The sequence below is a fragment of the Strix uralensis genome, chromosome 2 (assembly GCF_047716275.1).
Source record: "Strix uralensis isolate ZFMK-TIS-50842 chromosome 2, bStrUra1, whole genome shotgun sequence".
Classification (NCBI taxonomy): Eukaryota; Metazoa; Chordata; class Aves; order Strigiformes; family Strigidae; genus Strix; species Strix uralensis.
Genome location: NC_133973.1, coordinates 108076269 through 108103497, shown reverse-complemented (window position 1 = coordinate 108103497; position 27229 = coordinate 108076269). Strand labels below are relative to the sequence as shown.

General features: G+C 42.2%; 1 protein-coding gene across 1 annotated transcript in view; it reads right to left on the bottom strand.

Annotated features, from left to right (window-relative positions):
* FAM124A (family with sequence similarity 124 member A) overlaps window positions 1–26909 on the bottom strand; it is a 44648-nt gene extending 17739 nt beyond the window's left edge. The window contains exons 1-2 of the mRNA XM_074859741.1: window positions 26796–26909; window positions 16539–16570 (exon numbers count right to left, since the gene is read on the bottom strand). Coding sequence (XP_074715842.1) covers window positions 16539–16570; window positions 26796–26854 — 91 coding nt within the window. The 5' untranslated portion in view covers window positions 26855–26909. The remainder of the gene's footprint in view (window positions 1–16538; window positions 16571–26795) is intronic.
* Window positions 26910–27229: the final 320 nt, after the last annotated feature.

The following is a 27229-nucleotide window of genomic DNA, read 5'->3' as shown; positions in this document are numbered from 1 at the left end:
TAGAAGATGTTCAGCTCTTTTCTCCCTCCATTTCCTTTGTTACACAAATGCTATCAAAGCCTGCAACAAGTGACAGGCTTGATATTTATGCATATAAATGACTGCAGCTCTGAAAGAAGCCTGGGCACAACAATGTGAAGCAGAGCCATCGTTCCTGTCGGCTTCTTGCTCTGCATTGAAAAAAAAAATCCCTGAGCATGGCTTTTCTGCCCTCCTGTTGCTCAGCATGGTGCATGGACACTGAATGGCTAAAGCATTTTTCAAAAGTGGAGCCTTGTGGGAGCCAGCCCCAGCATTAGTATTCTGCAGCCATCGCTGCCTGTGCCCATCAGCACCAGATGCTTGCAGAGCCAGCCTCAGAAGACCACCAAAGCACGGCACAAAGCCACTGTTAGGAGCTAGGGTTATACGTACAGCAGAGCAAATCATCTTTTTTTGAGCTAGAAGTAACTATGTTGAAGGGGGAAAGGTGTAACAAATCAGTACAGAAAGAGCTTCAGTATCTGTTTTATGTTAGCAAAGATGCTTTTACAACATCACTTTTACACCTTTCATTATGTGGCTTCTGTGCTTATAGAATGGCAGCCCTTTCTGTTTTGGTAAGAAAAAGAGAAACATAAGAAAAGCAGAAATACGAGGCAAAGAGCTAAGAGAAACTTTCCCTGAACTGACGATAAATTGCAAATAGTTTCTATGTTACTAAGAAGTCTTTTTGCTTCAACTGACGGGGGGGGGGGGCGCGGGGCGCGGCGGAAACGACACCGTTTTTCATGACACAGTTCAATTTGCCCCCGGCAAATTGTCACAGAAGCAAATGAAAGCTCTGCATATGTATTAGCCTTCCTGTGTTACTAGTTAATCCCACAGAAAATATCAAAATGCTGAGGCATCTATCTGAAAATAAGCTCCACAGTTCTCACAGCTTTACATTTTTTTCTTTCCTATGACAGAAAAGGATTAGTTCTCTCCGAGTTAGTAAAACACTAGCATTGCTAAGAGATAATTATTACCAGGATTGAAAGAGTGTTTTAGAACTCTAAACTTTTTACTCCTCTGTTAGGTAGTATTAACCACCCATGAGAGGTTAAAGCAAACAGTCAGACCAAATGTTGCAGGGCTGTCACACTTGATGTCTTAAAGCTGGGAGCTGAAGGTGGCCTGATATTTTATGACTGAGCTTTGGATGGGTCCTTCTCTACATACTATTTCTATTTTGTTGCTGATGCAGTATTGCTGAGCAGAGAAAAAAGAAAGTCCTGCAAAGCAGAATGGCAGTCTTGCCCTGTGGTTCTTCCTCCCCTTCTTCACTCGCCCAGAAACCAGGATCTTTTAATCAGAAAGATAATCTAACAGAAAGCAGTGGGTGTTATCAAGTCTGTCTGTGCCAGCTGCCTCATTTCGGTATGATTTCACTGAAATTCAAGCTGCCTTGTCTTGGGGACAGACAGGATAGGTACCTGTCTGTCTAGCCCAGCTGCCTACATCCCCTGCTGAATGCATGGAGAGAGACTGCTGCCTCTGAATAACCTGAGGAGGATGATCTTGCCTTCCTAATTCCTTTCCTCCCTCCTTCCTCTGCAGGGAGCAGTGGTGCCTACAGATGACAACCCTCTTGGCACCCAGAGCTGCCCAGCCCTCGCCTGGCCAGAGATGCCTTGCGGGATGGCTATGACAACAGTGGCAACCTAGTGACACAAACACCCATGGGTGAAGTGGGAAGCAATGGGTTAAGTGCTCTGCTCCCTTAGGTTGGACGGTGGTGGGGGCAGCCACCACCCCTGAGGGTTGCCATAAAGACTCAGTCTGGTATCTGTTAATATGATCCTTGCTGCAGCCGGCCAGGAAGGCAGGGCTCCTGGCCCAAAGCAGGCACAAGCAGGTATAACTTCAGGTCAGCAACCCTAGCAGCTGGGAAGCAGCTAGGCTCATCTGGAAGTATAGGGAACTGGAGCTACAACTCCTTCTCCCTGGAGTATGTATGCATTTTACATTAAACCACACAAGAAGCAAAATGTCCCTAAAAGAAACGAATGGAGTTTTTTCCCATGCTATCTAAATAACCCTAGGTTAGAGAAGTCTCCCTCTTGCATTTGCTTTTTGGTCCCAGGACTCTTGCACACCTGGCTCCAGCAGAATGGTTACTAGGTTATCTGGCCTGGCAGTCTGGTCCCTCTTTTATGTTGTGAGAGGCCCAGGTTGCATTCTCCCTGCAGCTGCCCTGCACAAAGATCTGTCCTTTCTCAGCGCAGTGCTCCAACCACTTTTTTATTTCAGGAGAAGTCACCACCTTCATCAGTCTTAATGACATCTGATTTTCCAAGCTTCTCCAGTGGACTTGGCTGGAAATCCAGTGACTGCCTAAAACCAGCCCATAGCAGAGCTTAAGGAGATAAGTACCTGTCTCCCTGAAATGTCTCTCCTAACCCTGTGCTGGTGAATGAAGATATGGACCTAAAGATGTCTCAGACTCACCTGGAGATATTTAATGAAGAGTTACCTACAGGGTTAGGCAAAGCTGGTAAGTACGTGAGCAAGGATGGAGTCTACAGCAAAGAGAGATTTTAGGCAGACTGGATCCCAGCCCCAGTTTGTGTATAGGAAAGTTCATTTCAAAACTGGCAGATATTTTCAATTTTGTAGCCACCTACATTTTGAATCTTCTGTTCAGGAAACTCAGAGGAAGTATTCAACCTATAAATACTTGAAACAAATATTTTTTTTTAGCTGATCCACAATATTGCGTTGAGAATCTGAGCACCGAAACACGAGCTTCCATTTTCCCAGCGGCATGCTGCTTCATGGGAACCAACATCTGAAACTCTCTTACACCGACCATGCAGACTAGATTCCTTTATTACTACATCAGGCAGTAAGATTTCACATTTCATTCTGACCAAATTGCATGATGGACTACAGGAGATGTAAATCAGTCAATGGGAGAGGGTCAGAGTGAATGTGCCAATCTTCTGCAACTCCCATTGAGCAGTACTTCATTATCAGGAAATAACTGCCATCAGGAGGTAATGAAATAATTCAAAACTGAACATTACAGATCAGCATATTTTGTTCATTGTTAATAAATCAAAATATTTTAACCATGGGAATGTAAAAAAAAAAAAATCACTGTATAAATAATGCCAGAAAAAAAGCACTATAATATTTTCTAATTGAAACTTCCCAGGATTTCTGTTGCACAGAAAATGTCAATATTTCCCTATTTCAATCCTATTCCAAAACACAAAGAAATCTCAAAATGGTAGCACTTCTCACTGAACAGGATCTTCACATTTTATTTGAATCCAAGGCAAGACTGACTGTTTTAGGTGTGTTAATTGAAAGGCTCATGAGCAGACACAAAGACAGAGGCTATTTTCATAAACAAGGAGCATCACTTTATGGGCAGTTGCAACAGAAGCAGTTACTGAACACCTCTGGCAGGAGAACCCACTGTTAGGTCATGCTTTGATGAATTATGCAGCATCAATAATCTTTTGAACAAGCAAGATGTGACAGATTCACCAGCTCCTCCATTCTCTTTCCCTGCTGTTTAATAGCATCTGACAAATGCTGGGCTGCAGGATAATGTGCTTCTCAGCATGCCCTGCTTTGCACACTACCTCAAACTCAGGAAGGATGTTCAGAAGGAATAAGAAAGGGGATATTCTGCACAGCACAGTGACATGAGGAGAAATCTCTTTCACGCTCCCATCAGAGCAGCATTTTCCTGCAGAGCTGCAGCTGAATGCTCTCTAATGGAGATAATGGTGCCAGGATGCTCACTCCTCCACCTGTACTAAGGTAGTATAGACAATGCACGGCAGATCAGCATACTGACAAGCATGGCGAAATGGTCAATCTGCCCCTCCAGATAGGCACATGATATAGACTCTCTGTGCTGTTATCCAGTTGCTGTAGAAACAAACAAACAAACAAAAATATGTACTGAGCAAAAATAAAGCTGGAAAATTAAGCCCATTATCTGCCTGATGGAGATAAAAAGCTTTCTCTGGTACATTAATATGAACAGTCTTACGAGGTGTCATTGCCCTTAGTGTACAGCATGAAACCAACCCTGAGGGAATGAATCTTATCAAAAAGTGATACTTAGTGCCCGCAGAGGCCCTGCATAATCAAGCAAAGGCAATGGCAGATCTCAACATGTGGTACCTTTGCTGTTCGCTGGTGCAGCAATTGCTGAAACTCCCCACTGTGCTACAGCCCCCACTGAATTCTTACCCCTCTCCCACTAGCTACATTCCCCTGACCTGCCTAAGGATAATGTTTCATGATCAACCTGAGCTGCTGTTGAAAGGGGTCTTCTCATTTCATCTCACATTCTTCACCTCTCCATGCACTGCTGCCCACTCCCTGTCATGGTTTAAACCTGGCCAGCAGCCAAACACCACACCGCCACTCACTCACCCTCCCCACCCCAGGGATGTGGGAGAGAATTGGAGGGGTAAAGGTAGGGAGACTCATAGGTTGAGATAAAAATAGTTTAATAATTGAAATAAAATAAAACAATAATAACAATAATAGAAAGTACAAATGGGTAATGCACAATGTAATTTCTCACCATCCACCGACCAATACCCAGCCCAGTCCTGGCTAGTGATCCCAGAGAAGCCAAGATCCTGACACTACAATCCTGGAAGCGAGAGACCGCCCCCACTTCCCAGCTGACTCTCTTTTATATACTGAGCATGATGTTACATGATACAAAATATTTCATTGACCAGTTTGGATCCAGTGCTCTGGCCATGCTCCCTCCCAGCTTCTTGTGTACCTGCATAATGGCAGGACATGGGAAGCTGGAAAGTCCTTGATTTCTTAGCAACAACTGAAAACATCAGTATATTATCAATATTCTTCTCATACCAAATCCCATAATGAATCCAAAACACAGCACTATTCTAGTTTCTAAGCAGAAAAATTAACTCCATACCAGCTGCAACCAGGAAACTCCCTTATGTTGGCTTGGGTACTTGTGTAGCCACACATCTTAAGCTGATCATGTAAATGCACCCTGACACTTGCCCTCCTGTTTGCAGTCATATGGTCTATGGTGCCAAGATCGCCATCTTGGCTTGCCTTCCAAACCATATAACCCTCATCTTCTTCATAGAAAACACAACCATTGCGGCCCAGAGTCATCCCATGGAAGGTTAGGTACCTGATAGATGTCCCTCTGGAAGGAGGCTGGCTGTCCCGGGATCCTTTTGTGGTCCATGGTGAGAGACAGAATCAAACCTCAGTTAAGGCCCACCACTCTCCACTGTCCATAGGTATAGTGGGGACCAAGGAACTCGACTTCCATCTTAGGCACCTCAGCTATGCAACTAAATTGGAGGGAAAGTTTGTGGGCCTACATGCTTATCCTGAAGATCATTCTTGTCCTAGTATCTTATGTTTCTGTACCATTTTGTCAACAAATAAGATATGTTTTTGTGATGAGTGTTATGGAAGAAATGCTCTTAAACTATGTGAATGTCATGTCTTCCATTACCTCCCTCAAAACTGACTCCTTTAGTCAGGCTGCTGACTGCTTATACCAAGGCAAAGTGTCAGGGACTCCTTAGGTCACAGATAGACTCTCAGTCCCTATTTCCCTCATCTCCTCATTCACAGTACTGCAACTCTCTCACTTATCCCCTGACTACCTGGCAGACAAGAAGCAGTTCACACTTTGTATAAAGGTATGCGTGTGTTGCCTGTGGGCAGCTGTAGGTTAGGAAGAAAGGTAACTTGAACTCACATTACAGCCTTTTTTCTCCACAGAGACAAAAGTTTGTCCCACTGCCTTTCATCCAGTTCCAATGAAACCTGTGGGAAGTTAGTGTCTCTGAAGAAAGATGGCACAAGTTCACAGCATGTTTCCCTTCAAAAACAGGGTAAAAAGAGAGGGACAGGAGTGTGACATTGTGTTTCTGGCTGTGTAATCCCATGTCCCTGACACTGCAGCCTTCTCCTTGCTCTGTGTGTGTGCTCTACCCAGGCTTTATGGAGCCTGTAGGCATGTCAAAGCAGAGGCTGTGCTTTTGCACACAGCAAAGAAAGACCCCCAACTCTGAGAAGGTGTATGGGATCTTCATGCAGACAAACTGTAGGAACCCACAGTGGGTGCTTTCACTTTTAAAAGCAAGCAAACTGCTTGGCAATTCCTCACAAACACCCCCCAAGATAAGGATTTTTCCGCCAATGCTGTGGTCTTCTCCGTGTGCTCTTTACTCTTGCTGCATGGTGCTCTTGCAACCTGGTGTTCTCCTCCCTCAAAATACGCTGCTAACACCATCTGCTAACATTGTCAACAGCAGTTTTAGAAATAATCAGAATTTCAATTTTAAAAAAAATCCTTATCATCTACTTATCCTCTGGAGAGCACTCAAGTCTTACTTCAATACTCCTCTTAACCACAGATTTAGGTACTAACTTGCTGAAAAGAAAGAACTGCAAAATGTTGGTGTACTCATACACCTTCAGAGATATTCTCCTGGATGTCAACTGTTGTCATTTCCCCTCTTCCCTCACACACAGTTCACCACAATTTGAGAGCTGTCTTGGTGTCTGAGTCTGCACGTGTGTTCATGCCACAGAACAGATTCACATGATTTGGCATCTTCAAACTGTCTTCACTGTCTTAGCTGTCTTCGCTCAAAAGCCACAGTCTATCTCTATTTGCCCATCTAGGGGCTCAAATGGCTTAATCACACAGAGACTAATTCTCACAGGAGACCCAATACCTATAAGAGAAACAGTAAGGAATTTTTTTTTAATACACTGAAAAGTATTCCTGATCTGTGGAAAACAGCTGGCAATTGTCATTCTGTGTCTTTCAGAAAAACACGAGAAGTACACAGTAATCAGAAACCCTTGAGTGGGGAACTGAAGCACAGTGGTGAGCTGCTGCTAGCAGGATTTGTCCCTGTGAGTTTGGTGATGCTACTGGCATGAATGAGCCTGGGCCATGAGGGTAAGACATGGGACCTTATGTAACAGCCTATATTGCTGCTAAATTCGATCCAGTGGAGAAATACAGGGAAAGTGCATTAATTATTAATGCTCAACTATTACATTAATTTGTTTTATTGTTATTTTATATTGTATGTAGAATTAAAAAAAAGTCACCTCACTTTTTAGGGGGAGTAGGGAAGGGAAGAGGGCCTGAAATTGAAACACAGAGAACAGTATTCTAAATGACTGCAGAGTTCCACTCTAGAAGAGTTAAGCTTTGCAAAGATGCATGTCTCCCAATCATAAAATTCTTCTAAAGACAGATATGGATCGTTGTATTTGGCAAGAACCCAGACACCAATCCTTGGTATTAATATCAGGTTCTGTACAGAGTTGCAATGGGTAGTAATTCAGTAGAACTTCCATCAACAATCACCAGTAAATCAAAAGCTGTACAATGTATGCCAGCATTCCAACAACATACTGTTCAAAGTCTTTTGATTGGAAGCATTGTATTTTCTTAAAATCCAACTCCTATGTAAAGCTGAGATTCTCAAAAATATGGTTTTTATAAAAGGGCAGAACATTGCCTTATAAAAACTCAAGAAACACTGTACACTTGAGCAGCTGACGAAGTTGGTCCAACAATGAGCTCCATACCTCACACAATGTACTCTAGTTAACTGAGAGTGTGATTTTATGATGGGCTTAAGACAATTTAAGGCTTCACTGCTGGCACTCTTCCCCCTACTATTCCCAGCTAAGTGTTTCCAGTGCTTCTCATGTGTCAGGTCTAGATGCAAGTTGAAACAGCTTGCTGAACAGACTGAAAAGAAGCCCTCAGAAAAGGAGTAATCAGGAATGTGCCTTCTGATAACAGAGAACTGCTCTGGCTAAACCCATTAATTTTCAGGCAGACCTCTTCTTTTAATCAGTTTGTGCTTTTGCACAAACCTTCCTGGCATGACAAAGAGGTGGTAGGAAAACCCAGCTAGAGAGAAGGCAGAAGCCACAACAAAGCATCTACACTCAAGACACATCTAAAGAAAATACAGGATCAGACTCTGAGGCATGGTCAAGCATTGCCATGTTTATGTCTCTGTAGCATCACAGCAAAGGAGCCATCTGGACTTGACAGTAGTGGAAAACTATTCTGAATCTCATAATCCTTTCAGCTGACAGCAGCGTGTGGTTCAAAAGACCTACCCCCAACTGGTTGATGGAAAAGGGAAAGCAGTAATAGAAAGCATGGGTTTTTGTCAGTGCTTCATCCTGATTCCATATGGTGGCAGTCAGGAGTCAACTGGTAAACGTTTCATGAACCTTTGAGAAGTTACAGATACAAGATTTTTTCCTAAACTATTAATCAACAAATACGTGGTTCTAAGAAAAACGAGGCAGGCAGTGGGCATCTACTACTCTAGAATGTGGCATGCACCAATAATCAAATGTCCCAGTTCCCCACAGAGTTGCATAAATAGATTTTATTAATTTCTTTTTAAAAGCTCAAATTAAAGAAAATACACCATGATAATGTACTGCAGTCATAAAATTAGGAAACTAACTGTTGGCATTGTCAAAACAGCACGCATTTAGTAGAAACTGCTTTAATAGCTTCAGCTTTCACAAGTGTTTCATCATTTGACTCAGTGAGTCAGATGGCTTTTCCCATTCTACCACAACTAGTTCCTTTGAGTCAGGAGTTGCCATGGGACAGAATTTTTTTTTTTTTAGCTTCCCTTTTTGGGCTTTAACAATTCAGACAGACTGTCTCAACATTTTCCAGATCATTCTCATCACTCTACCACCTGAACTTGGAATGCCAAGATTTTTCCTTACAGCCCGTTGTTCAGGGTAAAAGACCCACTAAATGGCTGCCTAGCTCCTTGTGGTTTTCTGGGACAGCAGCAGTAACACTTCCACAGAGGGAAATTCAACCCACATCACCTAATAACCTGATTTAACTTTCTCTGAAATCTTTCCTGTAAATTTTTACTAGAATTGTGTGGCACTCAATAGCTCAGTGTCTATCAAAGACTTCCTATGCTTCTGAATCATTCTTGGTAATGAGAAAGAGGAAATATTTGCTTATGTGGTTTTGGTTATGACTATGTGTGCTTAAAAAGGGCATTAGAAAAACATTCAGATTGTCATTCATACATGAATTATTATTTTTTAATAACTAGCCTAGCTTTTATCTTATGTATCTATATGACAGGAAAAAAACCTGACTGGATGTGGTCAGAAAACTATATACAAAACAACAAAAACAGTTTTGATAGCTCTTGTCCAGTAACTGTTTAGGGTACTCTTATGCCCCCTTGACACAGAAATCCCAAGATAGCACTAAGCCAGTAGGAAATAATTTAACTGTGGGACACACCATGGGGTGCATTTTAAATGATCCCGAAGAGTGAAACTCTGATATTAACAAAGAACAGAGATACAAGGGTTACTCCAAGCTAAGTACATTTAAACAGGAACTTCAGTCTTTAGAAGGGGAAGGGCATGTTTGTGGTTAATGCCACACACTTGGCATGCAAAAATCAAATCTAGATTTGATTTCAAACACAGTTACACATTCGTTTGTGCATGTCCTTACACATGACTGGGCCTCATTTATTTTTTATCTTCTCTTTCTGGCCACTGGCCATCTTTATTTATGTCTTTAAGGGCAAGTTTCCTCTCTACTCCTTATGCTTCTAAATAACCACGTGCAGTAAGACCAACCTCAACATGCTATCTCCCTACTAGAACAGCATCCTAACCTCAACTTCTCAAAAGGTAAAAGAGCAAATAACAATGTTAACTCAATATCAACATCTCCAGCATGGTTTCCAGGCAGCAGTGCTCGGCAGCAATGATAACTCTGTGCCGTTCCTGAGATAGGCAAGGGTCCATTTGCAGTTCCTGGAAATCAGGATGCATCATCTGTGGATGCTTGCTTGTGGATGAGACTGGGATGCTGGGGGGGCTGGGAAGGGGGATAGTGCTGTGTGATCAAATACCATTCAAAACAGGAAGAAGTTAAAATAATTATGCAACTGAAAGGGAAAATTAGGCATTGGAGAGCAACAGGGCCTGGTGATGTTGCTCTGGGCTGATGATTCAAACAGAAATACAGGAAATTCTATTTAAACATAAGAAAAAAATTTTTTACTGTGAGGGTGGTCACTCACTGGAAGAGGTTGCCCAGAGAGGCTGTGGGGATATTCAAACCATGATGGGACATTGCTCTGAGCAACCCACTCTCACTGTCCCTGCTTTCATCAGAGGGCTTGGACTAGACAATCTCCAGAGGTGCCTTCCAACCTCAACTTTCTGTGGTTCAGTACTGTACTTTTCTATCCTGTACGCAAGCATTTGCTCCTTCATCACAGTGGAATTTGATGACAAGCAGCTACATAAACATGTTTTGCACAGCCAGAGACTGGTACGTGGCATGTAGCAATGACATTTTCCTTCTTCACACAGCCACAGTGGGAAACAGCATTGCTCTTTACCTCTAGTGGCATAACACATGCCAGACAAGATATGCAGAAGATGCTCACTGCATTTTCCACAATATCTGACACAGATTTCACTACTATGTAAAACACCTAAAATTGTAAAATTGACAGATGCTGCAGGCTAAGAGCTCTACATGATTTGGGTCCAATTTCCTCTTCCATTTTTCCTCATACTTTAATTAGTCTTCCTTTTATAATAACACCTTCTGGAAATGCAGCATGATGCTGGCAGGTCTACTGTAAATTGTTTTTACAATTGTATTTAATACAGCTCATTGCCAGCCATTGTAAAAGCATTTCAGTTCTCTATGGAAATAAGAAACAATATACTACAATATTATCTTCGTATTGCAGTAAAAGAATATAATTATATCCTTACACTTATTAAATTACACTGTTTGGAGAAATATACTTAGAAGATACCCAGTCCAGCAGTGCCTGGGTCAGAACCAGTTTGAACTAACCTAACTTAAAGTAGGCAACTATATCATGAAATTTTAGCTTTGTGATAGATTTTTAAAAGCCCAAATCAAACCCAGTCCCCTTCCTGCTCCCAGTTTGTTTTCATCACCTTTAACATTTAAGTGAAGGCAGCCAGATTTTGAAATGATACACAAGTAATGGGAAGCCATTTCTCCATATGATATTGATACAAGGCCCATATACATTATGCACCTGCATAATACTATAGATCCTTACGCTCCTGTAGCTGCCGTTATCTCTGCAACCAGAAATGTTACATCTTTTGGTTTTTGTCAAAAGCTCCATTAGTGCCCATTTTGACAGACGCCATCTCTCTGTCTCTGGAGCGTTTGGTAACAAAAATTCTTAAGAAGTAGAAATGGGAGAGCTTCTGGAGACACTGACTTTGCTCTCCTCCATGAAGGACCTAGTGCTCAGCCTGGATTTGACTCTCTCTTTTATTCAGGGATACATTTTCCTCTTCATGTTTCCTTCCAACAATGCTTACAATCTAATAACTCAAATAGAGGGAAGAGGAAGGTTCTTGTCAGGTAACATCAAGAAGCAGACGCCATGGCGGGGAAAAAAAAAAAAAGAGAAAAATAGACAAAACACAAAGAGAGAAAGAGCGAGGCAGCATATTGTTACATGCACTCGGTATGGAAGTGGTGTGAAAAGTGTCATGTAACTGTGGCTTGGCAAGCTCTGAGCATGGATGGGACACATGGCCTTATGCTGATCCCTCACAACCTACCTGGTGGATTACAATCGGCACCTGAGTAGCTTTTGATGGGTCCTCAGAATGACAGTGCATGCAAATACGTAATTTCTACTTTTAATGAGGCCCTAACCTCACAGCTGGCTTCAAAATAAACACAGTTATTCAAAATGAGCGCGGATAAATGCAGCAAAGAAAGCAATCACAGCTTCAGAAAAACAAAGGTTTACCTTAAATTCAGGACAGCACTATCTTTTGGGCAACCATTTTTTTTCTTATTTGAATATTGCCACTTGACTACATGCCAACCTAATTGTCTTTAATAAGAATTGCTAAGTGTCTAAAAAAGACTGGGAATAAATCTGAAAGAAAAAGGACATCTATTAGGGTATGTTGTCTTGGACAAACACAAGGTTTCAAGGGGCTTTTCATAAACTGTGCTGTACATAAACCAGTACTGTAGTGCTAGTGATTTCCCATTCCCCATGGCCAGATTCAGCACAAAGAGCAACCACCACTCAGGAAATAAAATCTACTATCCAAAGTGCCATTAGGGCAGCCTATTTCAACACACAGCTGGTGCATGGAGGTAAGATACAGCCTCAGAACCTCACCCTGCCTCTGGAATCAAGAATAAGAAACCTTGGCCTTACGAGCCCTCCATAAAGATTACAAATTTTGCACATGAGGACTCTTGTCACTTGTAGAGGAAACACAGTCTAAAACCAGCCCAGGGAGCTGATGCAGATGACACTGACAAAATATTGACCAAATCCCAAAAAAAGATCTGAATTTATACTAGTGTAGGAACAGAATACCAAACAGAAAAAAAATTATTAAAAAGAAACATACTCAGTAGCCTATATATTTGTAAATCTGCTAAAAGAAATTGTCTTGTGCTTAATTTTTAGAACCAGAAAGTGGGTGAAATTTCATGGGCTAGGAAGTATGCACAACATGGAAATAGAATTTTTATATCCCATCTCTCAGATTTACCATGGAAGAATACGAACAACCTAAAAACACCCCAGAAGAACTCAGTCATTTTCCAGCTGCTAAACGAAAGGCAGGGAAGCCAGGGAAGGCGAATTACCAATTTTGCAACTGCAAAGCAGGTGAGTGACAAGCCCTTTACCTCACTGAGAAGCACAACATGAACCACCACATGCTACGGGGTTTTACTATTTGAAATGCTCTAAAATCTGCCCCAGACTTGCATCTATGCCCTATGGCATCCCATAGGGCCAGTTTTATGTTTCATTTACCAGCTTAGCTGGAATAGTACAAATGTGTATCCAGGCAGCTCCCTACTGATTGCCTGGCTGAAAAATGTCAGGAGGAAAAAAAAAAATTCATTCACTTCCACAGTTATTTATAAGACAACCTGGTTAAACTGGCTCCAGAGCTGAATAGGTATGGAATATTTCAAATGTTACAAATCACACAAATCTTGCTTCAAAATGCCCACTTTTGGTTTGAGTTTTTCTGAAGAACCATTATCATAAATGCAAAGATAATGCAGAGGAGGAAATAAGCAGCCTCCATCAAAACTCCCCCTCCCTGGTTAATAATCATCCCTGAAGCACATAGCTCAAAGCAATTTGAAGATAATTAAAATGTTGATGTGCAGAGACTGTTGCTTATTGTGCTGACCAACACTAATTAATTATTTCTTTGTGATTCCAACTGTCTGTACCCATATGCCACCTATGGTCTTTATATTTTGGTATTATGTACTTTGGACTCTTCTGTGTGTGTAAAGTGACTATCACAATTCCCTCTTGTATATGATTAGGGATCCCTAATAGTAATTGAAAACAGTAATGGAAAAGGTAATTGAAAATATGAGCAAAAAGAAGCTTAATACATTTCCTAGATTAATGAAGGGCACACCAATGGGCAAAACATCCTAATAAGGCAAAGCACACATCCTGCTAAAGCAGAAAAAGTGGCTATATACACCAGAATTCAGGAAAAAGAAAGTCAAAATTAATTTAGCACTTCTCTTCCTGAAATCACACTGCTGAACCTTTCAAAGCTGTAATACCTCAGACCCCAGCATCCAGCAGACAGGTTTGCATGGCCTATTTACTCTGCTCAATAAGAAAAGGCAAAGCGGCACACAGTCACCCTGACAACAGCCAGAGCCTGCATGGCAGATAGCTGCTGCATTTTCTTGCAGGAATAAACACACTGCAAACTTTGATACTCTTTCGCAGAGTACTTGCTGTACAAACCCACAAATGTTAGATGAATGCTGCCAGTAAAAAGCATTTTTGTGTTACCCAAAGCCGGGACACAAGGGCAAAGAAGAAAAGAATTGAGATGCTGCATAAGACTCAAAGTCCAACCCACCCACCAGGCAGAGCTTTGAACTGCTGTAGTAGTACATCGCCCACGGTAACTGCTGCCATATGCTTCGGGGAAAAAAAGTACTAAAAATAACGCATGTACAGAATGATCCTTCCATTGTCATACAGCAGCCGATGAGATTTTACTTCTGACCCGGGAGGGTCTAGGGTTCCCGTATACTTTTGCATTGGTGCAAAGTCCTGCAGTTTGTTCAGCTGCTGTCATCACAGCCAGTGATACAGGCAGCTGTAGTTAATTCACCTGCTAAATCTTTCTTATGCTTTTCTTGGCATGTCTGTGGAAAACCACTGTAGAGTGGAGTTCATCCAGAAATTTAGAAGATTATTCAATTATTAAACACTGAAACTGGAGCCTCATCAGTACCACCAAATAAGACTCCTGTAAAACCAAATTAGCCTGTAATCCTTCTGGTTTAGATAAACTCCACTTCATTAGAACAGGAGCTTCAGATGAAGCAGCTGTAGGTAAGAGAGATTCTTTGTTTTTTAATTTACAACAGCTTACCTTGTATTACGTTAGGGCCTAAGAGCATCATTGATTAGATTGCTTTCTGTACTATGAATGATACCACTTGCTGAATCTTTTCCCCAAAGAAATTAAAATAGCCAAATCACCTTTTTTTTTTTTTTCTAATATCTCATCCCCATTAATCTTTTCCTCAAATGCATTATGCACCCTCTGCCAGCCTCCAACATGAAAGCATTTCTATTTTACTGAAATTCTTTTATGTAGTTGTTTTTGTTACTCTAGCACTGTCTGACCAAACTGACCACACAAACCCCACAAAATGCAAAGTTAAATACTGCTACTTGTGAAGCTGTATCAATGTAATTTTTTCTTGGAAGCAGAAAAGAGAAAGGGGACTCTCCTGTCTCCTGAACTTTTGTGTCTTTGCTAGAATGATAATACCGTCTTGTCATGACAAATTACTGGTATTGAAAGAGAACTGTAATCCCCACCTATTCTGGACAGCAGTGGCCAGCAAGACACTGAGGTGACTACAGTTAACATGACACACTGTAGCTGCCGCACAACCAAAAATTACTCTTACAAACAGCTTATTTAATAAAAACACTTACAAATGTAATTAGTTACCTTTGTTTGTAAAATGTGCAGCAGTCGTGCAAAGTTGGTAAGGGATCAAAACCAAATTTTTAAATGAGAACTACTTTACTTACACCTTGTCTTTTTAACTTACCTGCCAAATAAGCACTTCTACTAGGCAAATAATTACTAGTCACCACCCAAAAAGTGGAGGAAGCTGGCAGCATATTCCCCAAGTCATCACCCAAAATTGTAAGCTGAGGGGGTGGTGGGGCACACATCTGGTGTAACCAGTCAAATCTAACATGTTTTTACTATCACAGAAAATTTGATTGCCTGAATTTTGCCTCCCAATCATTTCAAAAATTGTCTGACAGGAGAAATCCAGAAATCTATTTAAACAACAGAATTTAGGGAAAGCCACACTAAATTCTCTCTCAGACACACACTCACACTGAACAGATGGAGGAAAGACAGCAAGCTCCCTGCTAGTCACATCAGCTCAGGAGCCAGACATTACGAACACTGTCTGATCCAGCTCTTGTTGAAATCAATAAAAGCCCTCCGCTGAAGACCATGGGAGATGGAAAATAACCCTCTCCACGCTTCAGCCAGAATGTGTGAATGAGAAAAAACTGACAGCTTTCTTCCCCTCTGATTTTCATGGTGCTTAAAGATCCAGATTATAAAACACAGTTTGTCATCTGTGAATTTTTGATCTGCTTGCTTGGCATAAATGAAGCTCACGTCTATGTGTGAATCAGGGAGACAGGCATCACCTTGCACTTTGACAAGAGAGAGATACTGGTAGCTGTGCATGAATAAGCATTATTGCATTTCAAAGTGTTGTGGATACAGTATAACTAAAAATGGTTGGAGTGGGTAGCTAGAGGACTGAAAAAGTGCTCCTTGTTCCTTAAAAAATTGCCATTTTGCATTGGTGAAAAAGAAAAAATAATCCAGACACCAGGATTCATCTTTTATCAGTTGGATAACCTGAAATTCAACTGGCTGCCATAAATATCTAGGAGACTGTGACACTTACTAGAGCATCTATCATCTTTGAAATCAAAGAAATGCTTCACAGAATTTGCTCTCATGTGCTTCGTTGGCATCAGGTTACAATAAGCACTCAATTATTCCTGCATTTCCCAGCTCTAATGACATTCATCACTGCAAACTTATTTGGCTGGAGGACCCAGTTGCACTAGCCACACCATGTCTACAGATTTTGTCCTCATTTTGCCTAGCATTCTTGTGAGCTCCAATATTTACGACTTTACACATTGCTTGTATTTTAAACATCCAATCTATAATTTTCTATACTGTTTCTAGACATAGATCCAAGAAGAGAAGGAATGGGGGCTTTACTGTGTCAGAGTGAACTCCATCATAATACTAAGTTGATGTTAATAAATACTAGCAACCAGAAAAAAGAAAATATGAGAATCCATTTCAAAAATATTCTCAGTTATACTCACTGCTGGTTGAGGACATACGGCTGTACTCAGACCTGCAAGACAAAGATTTTAGTTAGACCATATTAAAACTAAAAGTGATAATGAAAAATATACCAAATCTAACTCAAATTGCATATTAAAATAGTTTAATTCCTGTTAACATTTTTGTGCTAAGATAATAACTGGAACAGGTTTTGAACATGGCCTCAGAAAAACTGACATCTTGCATGACTTTTGAAAACACCTATGTAGAGTGAGTAAAGGAACTAGGGTTTTATCTAGGTGCAATTTATGCCACCCAATTTTAGGTGTAAAAATTAAAGCCCAGAAGGCTCTCTATAAGGAAAAAATAGGCTGCTTCAGACACAGGTTAAGACCAGAAGTCTACTAGATTTTGACTCTGCTCCTCATCTTCCTCACCTTATGCCCTTTGAATGTTGCTTTGCAGATTTTTTTTTCTTAAGAGAATTCTGTTCAAATAGCAGAACTTTTACTGTTCTTTGGTCACAACTGGCAGGGAAGACACAAAAAGAGTACCAAAATATAAACATTTAGATGACAAAGTTTTTTGCTTTAGGAAACCCTTTTCCCCTTCGAGACACCTCTCAGTAAAACCATACACCATTGGTTCTACTTCAATGCATACTGGATTACCCGTGAGAAAGTCAGAGCAGTTAAGTATTTTGAGCAACAGTGCAATTAATTTTGTAGCTGCATATAACCCCAAACTCCTGAAAACCCCATTCTGGGCTGATTAAAACATGGCCCATTGATGTGCTAAAGATTCAGAAATAGTAAGATAAAACAAATATGCCATCACTGGATATTAAAAAAAAAAAAAATTAATTTCCACTTCTGAGGCCCTACCTATCACTTATGAGTGTTTGGTTTCGGAGTTCACAGTCACACAGCCTCCACTCCCTCACTCCCTGGGTCCCCAAAACAGACCCCACTCACCCAAGCTCTCTGCCACAATGAATGTCTTGCATGTATGCCCTGCAGTGCCCTGAACATAACAGGCCAACTGTTCAGGGAGCCGTAACACCGTTCTTGGATCCAAACCTAAATGCTTGTTTTATATTTTATATAAGTAATTGAAACAAGTCTGCAATATTGCTTTAAATTAAAAAAAAAAAAAACCAAAAACATGGGAGCCTTGACACAAGATATTTGTCTGGAAATGGATACCATCGAAGCATATTCTCAGGGCACCTTCATACTCTAGGCTCTCAGGCATCCAAGGGAGTAAAGGACATCAACCCTACATAACCATAGTGGATGCTTTCAATTTTAATATGGACATATCTCTGCAGAAGAAACAAAGTCATCCCCATATTTCATAGCCCTGTGCTTAGCACTCAGTATTCTGCAGATCAGATGCTAACATTGCTGGTTTAGGTGAGAAAGACCATGAGGAACTACCCTCAACTCTTCTTGCCAATCCTGTTGCATGAGTGAAAGGTGACACAATCTAAATTTTTCACAATACTCATGAAAAAAAATCCACAATACCATCAAGTACCATGAGGTTATCACAGATTTTGAAAAAGGTCTGTGCAATGCTGGGGAGAGAGTTGCTGATAAGGCTTGCAGCTGTCTTCCTCTTGCTCTCCTCTACTAAATCCTGCACCCCCAGCCTTTGTCACACACGGCAGAGACCACAGGATTAGGTCATTAGTAGCCCCTCTCAGTTGCCCCATATATACCTGCTACATAGCACGTCCTACATGAATAAAATGTTATCCCTCAGCCAGCCTCCCCCAGACCCTTGTGTAGCTGGGAAAGGCAGAGGCAGTAACGACATAAGCAGAGAAGGAGACCTCCTTCTTCCTGCTGCTGGGCCATGTAAACACCACCGGTTCAGCTCTGGGCAGGGCCTAAGGGGAAGCGATCCCAGGGGCTGGCTAAGAAGTGCTGTGTGGGCCATAAAGCTGCATGGTATTTTTGGTAGCAAGTCATGTTGGTATCATTTGGCACCATGTATATTTGGAAGGGTGTGAAAACTGTGTAACACGGTACTCTTCACAAGCCCAGAGGCAAGCAACATACATCCAGCTGCCTTCAAGCATCCCAAGCAAGGATCCATTTAGTCTGCACTTCTGTTTGAAAACAGCCTGAGGCTGTCCCTCAATGTATCTGTGTTCAGCAGTTGGCAGCTAATTCAATATGAATCTGCACTGCTTGTATTTCAGACAGAAGAGAGAAAACATTTTGCCTTTTGCTTACTGCAAGTAGAAGCATCTTTCTATTACTTCACACTGTTATTTTATTATCCCAAAGTGCTGCAGGCACATTATAGGACATGGAGAATTAATGAGTGCTGAACCGAGGAAATGGCAGTCTACGTACAGGCAGGACATGAAAAATGAGACAGGAGGAAAAATAAAAAGATGGGGAGTGAGAAAGGAGGAGACAACAGTGTGCTTGGAGACTAATTGCACAGACACATTTTAATAGGCTTAGAATTGTATTGGGTTTTTTTTGTAATTCTAATATGGTTCAAGTTAATATTTAATTCATGTTTGTTGCATAACTGACATGCACAGAATTTAAAAAAAAGAATAATTAAGCTCAAAGGCTTATGTCAACCTCAGATGCTGAAATGAGGCCTGTACCCTCCCTAAGCTCCCTCTATAGTCAATAAAAAGAGAAGTCTGAAGTGTGTCTCCCTAGCTGTTGTCTAGAGATGAAGCCTACAGAAACCACAATCCTATAATGTAGGACTCTCAGCTACATGTCTAAAAGCAAATGGGATGAATATGAGTCTCTCTATGTGCTCTCAGGGCTAGCCTGAATCACCTTTTGTCCTCCCTCTGACTCCTTTCTTAGAATTTCTTTGTCTTGAATCTAGTCCTTAAGAACAAAAATAACAGTGTTAGTAAAATCCTTAATATTTTCAAAACATTATCACAAACTATTTAGATTCATGACATGCGCTGGTAAGTGGCTTACAAAGTAATTTTTTTTTTCCTTAAAGTCAGCTATTTAGGATACTAAATTCTGAAGTTCCTGTAAGTCTTTTAAGCTTTTTAGACTAGTATACACAATGAACATTCCCTTTGACAAGATCATGCATTAGAAAAATTAAGCACTGAAATAAACAACTCCTAGGTTATGTAGACTCTCTGGACATGAAGCAACTTTGTTCCTTCCCATTCTTTCCATCACTGTTTTAAACACCTTGAGTATCAGCTTCCACCAGTTCCCTTGGAAGGGGATTTTCCCATTAGGATAACTCAAGAGTAAAGCACTCATGGGCTTTAATGGTGTCAGACTGGGGCCTTACTGGGCTCAGAGGTTCCAGGCCAATTACATGGTCTTGCAGCAAGCTATTTCCTCTGATAGATACTACATTATAGATAAAAGGAAGGAGACATTCAGGACAGAAACTGAACAAATGGAGGGCTGTTCCCTTTATAGGCACATAATGAGGAAAAAAATGATCAAAAAGGGTATTGAAGCAGTGGGAGGTACTGAAAAGGAGGGCTCATCGCTCAGTCAAAAGACACATCAGTCTGCAAAGAATTTGTACTCAACGGTCAGCCCACCAGCAAAGAGGAGCTGTGAAGATGTCAAGAGACATTAAAATAGGAATGTAGAAACTTGAAATAAATGTTGGACCTTGATTTCCATTAGCACCATTGAAGGATCAGGACTGTGCATTATCACAGTGTAAGACCATCAGGAGCACAAAAGATCCCGAGCAATCAATCCTCTGAGATCAGCATGCACTACTCATTGCTGATTAGTGATACAGAGCCTCAAATACCCCAAAAAGGGAAATAGCCCACTGAATACCAGTAAGCAGCTGCTAGCGCAACTGGCAGTTACTGAGTACAGTGTATAAAAACACTCTAAATCTGTTTCTTTGGGTAAGAAGCATGGCTATGTTACATTTCTGAATTATACAAGGAATGTAGCTACACCAGTGTTGCACTGTGCTTGTGTTACTTTGGCATGCTGATCAGCTGTGGCACAGCATCACATTAACACAGCTACAGCAGTGACATCTACGGCAATAAACAAATACGCTCAAGAGAACTGTCTGGGACCAAGGCCAACTGCCATGAAACAGTCTGCACCTGTACCATTAAAACCTCTTGCCTTCCAAAACAGACTGCCAAGTGGTCTGCTGGGAACAGTCCCTGGGCCACGGTAACGTGGTAGAACAAGTCCCTGGCCCACAGTAAAACACACCCAAGAATCACATGGGAGAGAGCTAGATGGCCCCATCCAAACTGATGCCATCAACCTACTTAAGTATTCAACAATATGGACAACTCTGCCCCAGTGCTCAGGGACATCCCCACATGCTCTTTAATGCACTGGCATGGCTGTAACTAGGGTTTCTGAGCCAGGCAGCATCTTCACAAGGCAGTCTATGGTATAAAACGAACACACATCTCTCAAGTTATTTTAACACAGTAGTACACCATGATATGCCCAAGGTCTCCATTGCCAGGACTAATCCCCCCGCCCCAAACAAAATCGTGGAAAGTTTACTAGCTCGTCTGCTGTCTGCATCCTTTTCTTGCCTAGGACTGATGGAATAGCACCTGCTGGATTCACATTTCCCTTGCCTTCTCTACCCAGAGTTGTTTCAGATTTCACTGTTTCATATTAAGAGCTGTATTTAACAGCTTCTTTGCCTTCCCGCCCCAAGAAAGCGCTCCACGGGCCACATGGAAGGATTTTATAGCAGTGAAAGCACAATGCGTGTGTCAGAAGATTTAGCTTTGTAGCTCTGTCTTGGGTTTCTTCTCACCAAATTCCTGTGGGTCAGATTACAATCTGCTTCACTGGTATCAATTCAATGCAAATCTGTTACCTTCACAGTACTTCTACTTGTGTAATCAAGATGACTGCAGTGGAATAACTCAGAGCCACTTGTCTCAAAACTCCTTGCTCTGGATTTCTAGTAGAGTGATGAAGTCAGATGATGGATTCCCATCCTTCAGCTCTAACTACTACACCCAGGAGCTTATTACTAACAGTAGTGTTTGAGGCTCCACGTGAGACATCATCATCATCTTCATATAAGGATGAAAGGTTGTTTGTAAACTTCCAAAAAGCATCTGATGCGGCAGGACCACGCTGTGCTTTAAGGAGCACATCTTCCTGTGCACCCTGCTCATCACGCATTCACAGAGCACACTCCCCAGAGGGACGCATCAGAACTCAGGTGACATGTACCTACCCATCCAAAGCCAGGGGGCAAGTCACCCTCCCGAGGTCCTGGTGCGCTTAACTAACAACAGAAGAAGCCTAGTTTATACCAAACGTCTAACCTTCACACAGCTACAGTTAGCTGAGGTGAACCTCGTTGCCTGCTGGGATCTAGCCATCACGGGTATCAGCACAGACCTCCTGGCCACCAGAATGTGATTTAAAGTCTGTTTCAACCTCACTTTCAGTGCCTAGCCCCAGTGACATGCACTAGCAGGTCTGCCTGCCCTGAGGTTCAACGAAGCAGCTTCACTCCACCGAGTAAATCTGGTTAGAAATGGTGCCTCAACCTAAATTTGTGACAAATAGCTCAACTTTATATTATCCAACTGTCAAATTAGAGACAAGTTTTCTACCTTGACACATCTGGAATGATGGCTGTATAGGAAGTGAAAGTCTCAGAAAAAAAAAAAAAAGAAACCCCAAGGTAAAAATAGGCCCTAAAATAGCTTTCAGCAGCAGTGATTTGTATTCCTGAGAGTTTATTATAGATGGATGAAATATGTGACAAGAGACTGACATGTCATATTGAAGGACTATCATACAGATGACAAAGTCGTAAGTGTTGAATCCCTTTAAGCTAGAAACATGTGTCATGAAAGTAACCTCTCACCCCAATAAACCATTCAACTATTCATTTGATAATTTAAGCAATCCATTCTGACTGAGGACACACATGAATTACAATACTCTTAATACTTTTACCTTTAAGTAGGATACACCCTCTTTTTTATAGGCTGCCTTGTCTCCTATTAACAATTGTATTTTCTGCTTTAGAGTCTCACATATTTTACAAAACTGCAACACATAAGGATTATTTTATCTGCCTAACAGATAAGTTAACAGAGGCTCAAATAATTTGTCATTTCACCAGGATCACACATGCAGCTAGTGAGAGCCACAAGGAAAATCACCAAACAAGTATAGCAGAGTCAAAAACTTAACATAATCTCTGCAAAAGTAACTGAAGGGATAGAACCACAGGAGAAAATGAAAAGGAGGGAACAACCCCCCTGAATAATAACTGTAACCCAACAGTAATGGATTTTGCTAAATATATGTTAAAAATAGCTGCTGCGTGTGAGTGTCCTAAGCCTCAAACGTCTTTTATCTGTTTTGCAATAGATTTCTCTCTATATTGAACTGTTCCTTTGCAGTTGACTGCTACCAAAGAAACAGTGTAATTTTCCTTCTTCCTAAAATTCGTCAAATACTTAGCAATTGTCTACTAATTAATTCAGCTTACATCATCAATATTTAGGTTGCAAGCTTACACAGTAAAAAAACCCCTGTACTTCAATAATATCTCCCCACTTTCTCTGTGGAAAACTTGCAAATTCAAGTAATTTAAGTTAAAAGTTATAACTTCTCAAAACTTTAAATGACTTCTAAGTGAGGAAGGAGAAAACTAAGGGTTTAGACAAACTTTGATACTATTAATAAGCCAATGATTAAAGTGTGAACCCTTTAAGACATGGGCTCTTACGGATGTTTAAGGGAACAGTGAAGTTCTGCTGCGAATTATCACATATATTGAAATCTCCATTAATGTCAGCTATCTCACTTGAAGTGTTATGCTCAGTTAGGGCATATACGTTTGATAAATAGGAGAGAGCATTCCTATAGATGTAAAGCTTGAACACAGCTAACATGACCAAATAAAAGTTTAGGAATAAAAAATTTAAGACTTTAGGTCCAAGAAACTACTTATTTTCTACATTCACTATGCGTCACTTGGGATATCAGTCCTGAATACAAAGATTCAGCTGACACTTTGCCCTTGACATCAGTGGTAGCAAGAATCTGTCTCATTGCTTCAAAGTTACATGCCTAACAACTTCTAAAATTGTCTTAGTTTGTCATTTTGGGTATTTTAGCCCCCAAAACCTTTGCTCTGCTATTTAATGCTAGTGAAATAACAGCATTTGCATGACTTGTAAAACCAAGAAAATTTGAAAATGAACATATCTACAGCTCACTTTAAGTAGCTTAGTATTAATATTTCTAGCTTTTTACGTTTGTTTTTGTTTTTTTCTTTACAATTTATCTACAGTTCTTTAAACACACATATTTCTTCTCCCATTTCTTTCTTCCATTTGTTTTTCCCTCTGTTTGCTTTCTAATCAAAGACCAAAGAAAGATCATTTTCTTTTTCCTAAAATGTCAAGTTTTATAGGACAAATCCACTACTAAAATTATTACCAGATAAAGGTCTCTGTTTCCCATACTTCTGGACTAAAAGATATCAGTAGCAGATGAAATAATGTTTTTATACAAAAAAAGCCCCAAAATACATTTCCCAAGAAGATACAATTTGTATGGGCAAAGTCTCTCAGACCAAGGATGGCCAAACTCTTTCAAATCTCATTAATAAACAGCCAGTATAAACTAATTGGATTCTATGTTCTACTCCCTTTATTTAGGTACTTGACAACACCAGCTCAAGACATTCTTATTGGATTCGGGAACTCAAAATACACTATTTTTGTTCGGCAGCTTCTTTGCCAACCCTATTTACCGAGGTAAATGCAGTAAGAGAAACGTATTTTCCAAGAGATTAGGAAAATGAAGGCTTCAAACTATAACTGACCTTGCCTGTAGCACAGAGTTTTGCTTGCTCTTGTAGCTGGAAGCCGCATCAAAACCTTAAGGAACACACGCCCCATAGAGTGCTTGATGTATTTGATTGGTTAGCTGCTATAAGCAGCTTCAGCGGTACAGGCTCTGTATAAGAGCTCACACATCATTACATATGATCATCAAGATGACAAGGGCTTGCAGCGCCTGGATTTACTACAGTCACTATCCACTATTGTTCCCTGAGTAACAGAAAGGGACCACTTGATGTAAAACTGTTACTGAATTACTCTGACAGTTGTCTCTCCTTATACTTTCAGAGGATGATGGCTGAACTTCAAAATAGTTAATTATTTATTTTTAACATTGAGTAATTGGACAGAAAGGAAAACATCTCAATTTAGCAGTAGCTGTGATGGGACTGAAACAAAGCAAAAAGTAGATCTTCTGGTAAGAGGGAAAAGCAAGTGCTGTGAACAGTTGGTTTGGTGAGAAAACTGAAATATAAACATTGTGAAAGAGACATACGCAACATGTTTATCAGACTAAAATAGATGCTAAACAGAACTAGAAATAATAATTGAAATGCAGAGACGCATTGCTTTTCAAAATAAACTTCAGTGCGAAGCACTGCAGTTATTAATTGCCATATGTCATTGTTTAAATTCTCAGACAGACTCTTCCGCTAACCTACACTTTCCAGTGTCAAGCCTGGGACAGGGATGCTTCATAATATCATCAGCTCTAGCACCTCATCAACACCAGACACAAGCAGCTGTCATGATGATCACTGAGGTCTAAAGGCTAATGTCACCAGCTGGGTCAAATCCTTCCAAGTCCTCCTCCCAAGGAAACCCAGGTTTTTCTATTCCAGATAAACACAGTAAATTCAGAGTGACTTGGCCCATCAAGGATTTTTTGAGCTTTGAACCAGCCGTGAATCCACCAGTTATTTTGTTTTCCTTTTACCCACGTTCCCCAAAGATGAACTAAAATCCTGGTGTTTCAATGTCTGGAAAGGAGGCCTGGATTTTTTCCTTTAAGCTCATGTCACATAAAATACTTTAAAACTTTCACTGTTAGGTGTGCCTACAATACAAAGTGATGGAAAAAGTCCTTAACTCTCAGATGACAGAAGAGATAAAAAAATTGCTTTGAATTAATAGCTCGATGTATGAAAAAGATTACCATATTCCATTTCCACCTTTTTTAAAAAAAATGTAATATTGCTACTTCAATTTTGATACCATGCACCTGATACCACTTTGCAAAGAAGAATTAGCTTTACAGTTTTGCAACAGCCAGACTAGAGATCAAAGGAGATACACCAGACAAGGAGCTGGGAGAAAAAGAATTGGGAAAGCAAGGAGGAGGAGAATGAAGATCTAGGGAGGAACAGTGTTAAATAGGAGTGGGCAACCTCCTTTTGTCCTTCTGGAGTCAGAGAAGGAGCTAAGGCTCACAGCTGTTCTCAACAAGATGACACAGCAGTAGCATGTAGGATGGGCTGAGGAGCAGTTCCCTCTCTCCCACAGAGATGGGCTGAGGGTGGGAGCTGAATGGGGGATCCCATGGATCATCCTTGCAGCTCCATGATCTTAGGAGAAGTCATCCAACAAACTCAGCATACCTCTGGCAGTGGGGTCATGAAGTCAGGAAAAAAAGTCATTCTCGTTGACTCTGATATGACACTTATACGGTGGACAAAGTTCACAGCACTTCACAGTTCAGCGTGATGAGTATCACGACATCAGCAACCCAATTTCAGGGTACCTACAAGTCTAACCTGCTTTTGTGGGTGGCTCTCTGATGGTCCTTCTGAGGAGTCAGCTCTGTCTCCCTGATGTTGTCCGGTCGTCACTGCCACAAGGACAGCACAGGTCGCTGGGCACGCTTCCAGACTATCCTCAACACAGGTTATCCTGGGATACAGGGATGGTGTGGCACCAAGCCCTGACCAGCGTCTACAGCCCATAAAGCTTAGCGCTGGGCCCCTCCGCTGAGGCAGCACAACGTGCTCTGGAGCTTAAACTTAAAGCCCACGGCCACGATCTCTTAGTATCTTCCACCCCGTGTGTAGAAGGAGGATGATGGGGAGTTTTCCCCTACTCAGTTGAAGGAGGAGGGGCGAACTCCCCGGGGCTTTCCAAGCACGGCGATGCCCCGCGGCCGAAGCGCTCCGCGCCTCCCCAGGGGGTCAGGCAGGGCCCCCGCCAGCCCCGGGCTGGGAGGAGGAAAGGGAACACGGCGCCGAGCGGGGCGCTGCCCGGGGTGCCGTCCCGGCAGTCGGAGGGGGGCTCTGCCCAGGACACGAAGCCGCTCCCGCCGCCCCAGCCCCGCCGCTGCCGGGACGCGCTCGGCGGCGGCCACCGGCAACAAGTGCAGCCGCCGGCCCGGGAGGGAGCTCCGCCGCCACGGCCCGGCCCGGGCAGGGGGGGGAAGGTAAGAGCCCTCCTCCCGTCGCCAGCCACTCACCCGCCCGTCTCGGCTCCCGAGTCCACGCAGTCGTCCTCGCCGCCGGGCTGCTTCTCCATGGCGGCGGCGGCTCCACGCCCGCCCTCCGGCGGGGGAGCGGCGGCTGCCGCGACCTGCTCCTGCTCCTGCCCCTGCCCCTGCCTCTGCCTCTGCCCCTGCCCCTGCCCCTGCCTCTGCCGCCGCTCCGCCGTGTGCGCGAGAAGCAGCAGCAGCGGCTGCCGCCGCCCGGCCCGCCCCGGCCCGCCTGCCCCGGGGGTCGGAGCCGCTCCTCCGGCCCGGCCTCCCCCTCCCCGCCCGTGGCGGGCGCCGGGCCCCCCTTCCCCTCTCCCGCCTGCCGCGGGGGACCCCGCTTGGAGGGGAAGGGGACCGCCTGCCTCGCCCGCTCCCTTCCACACCCCTTCGTCCCGCAGAGAAAACCTTTCATCCGCGCCTGC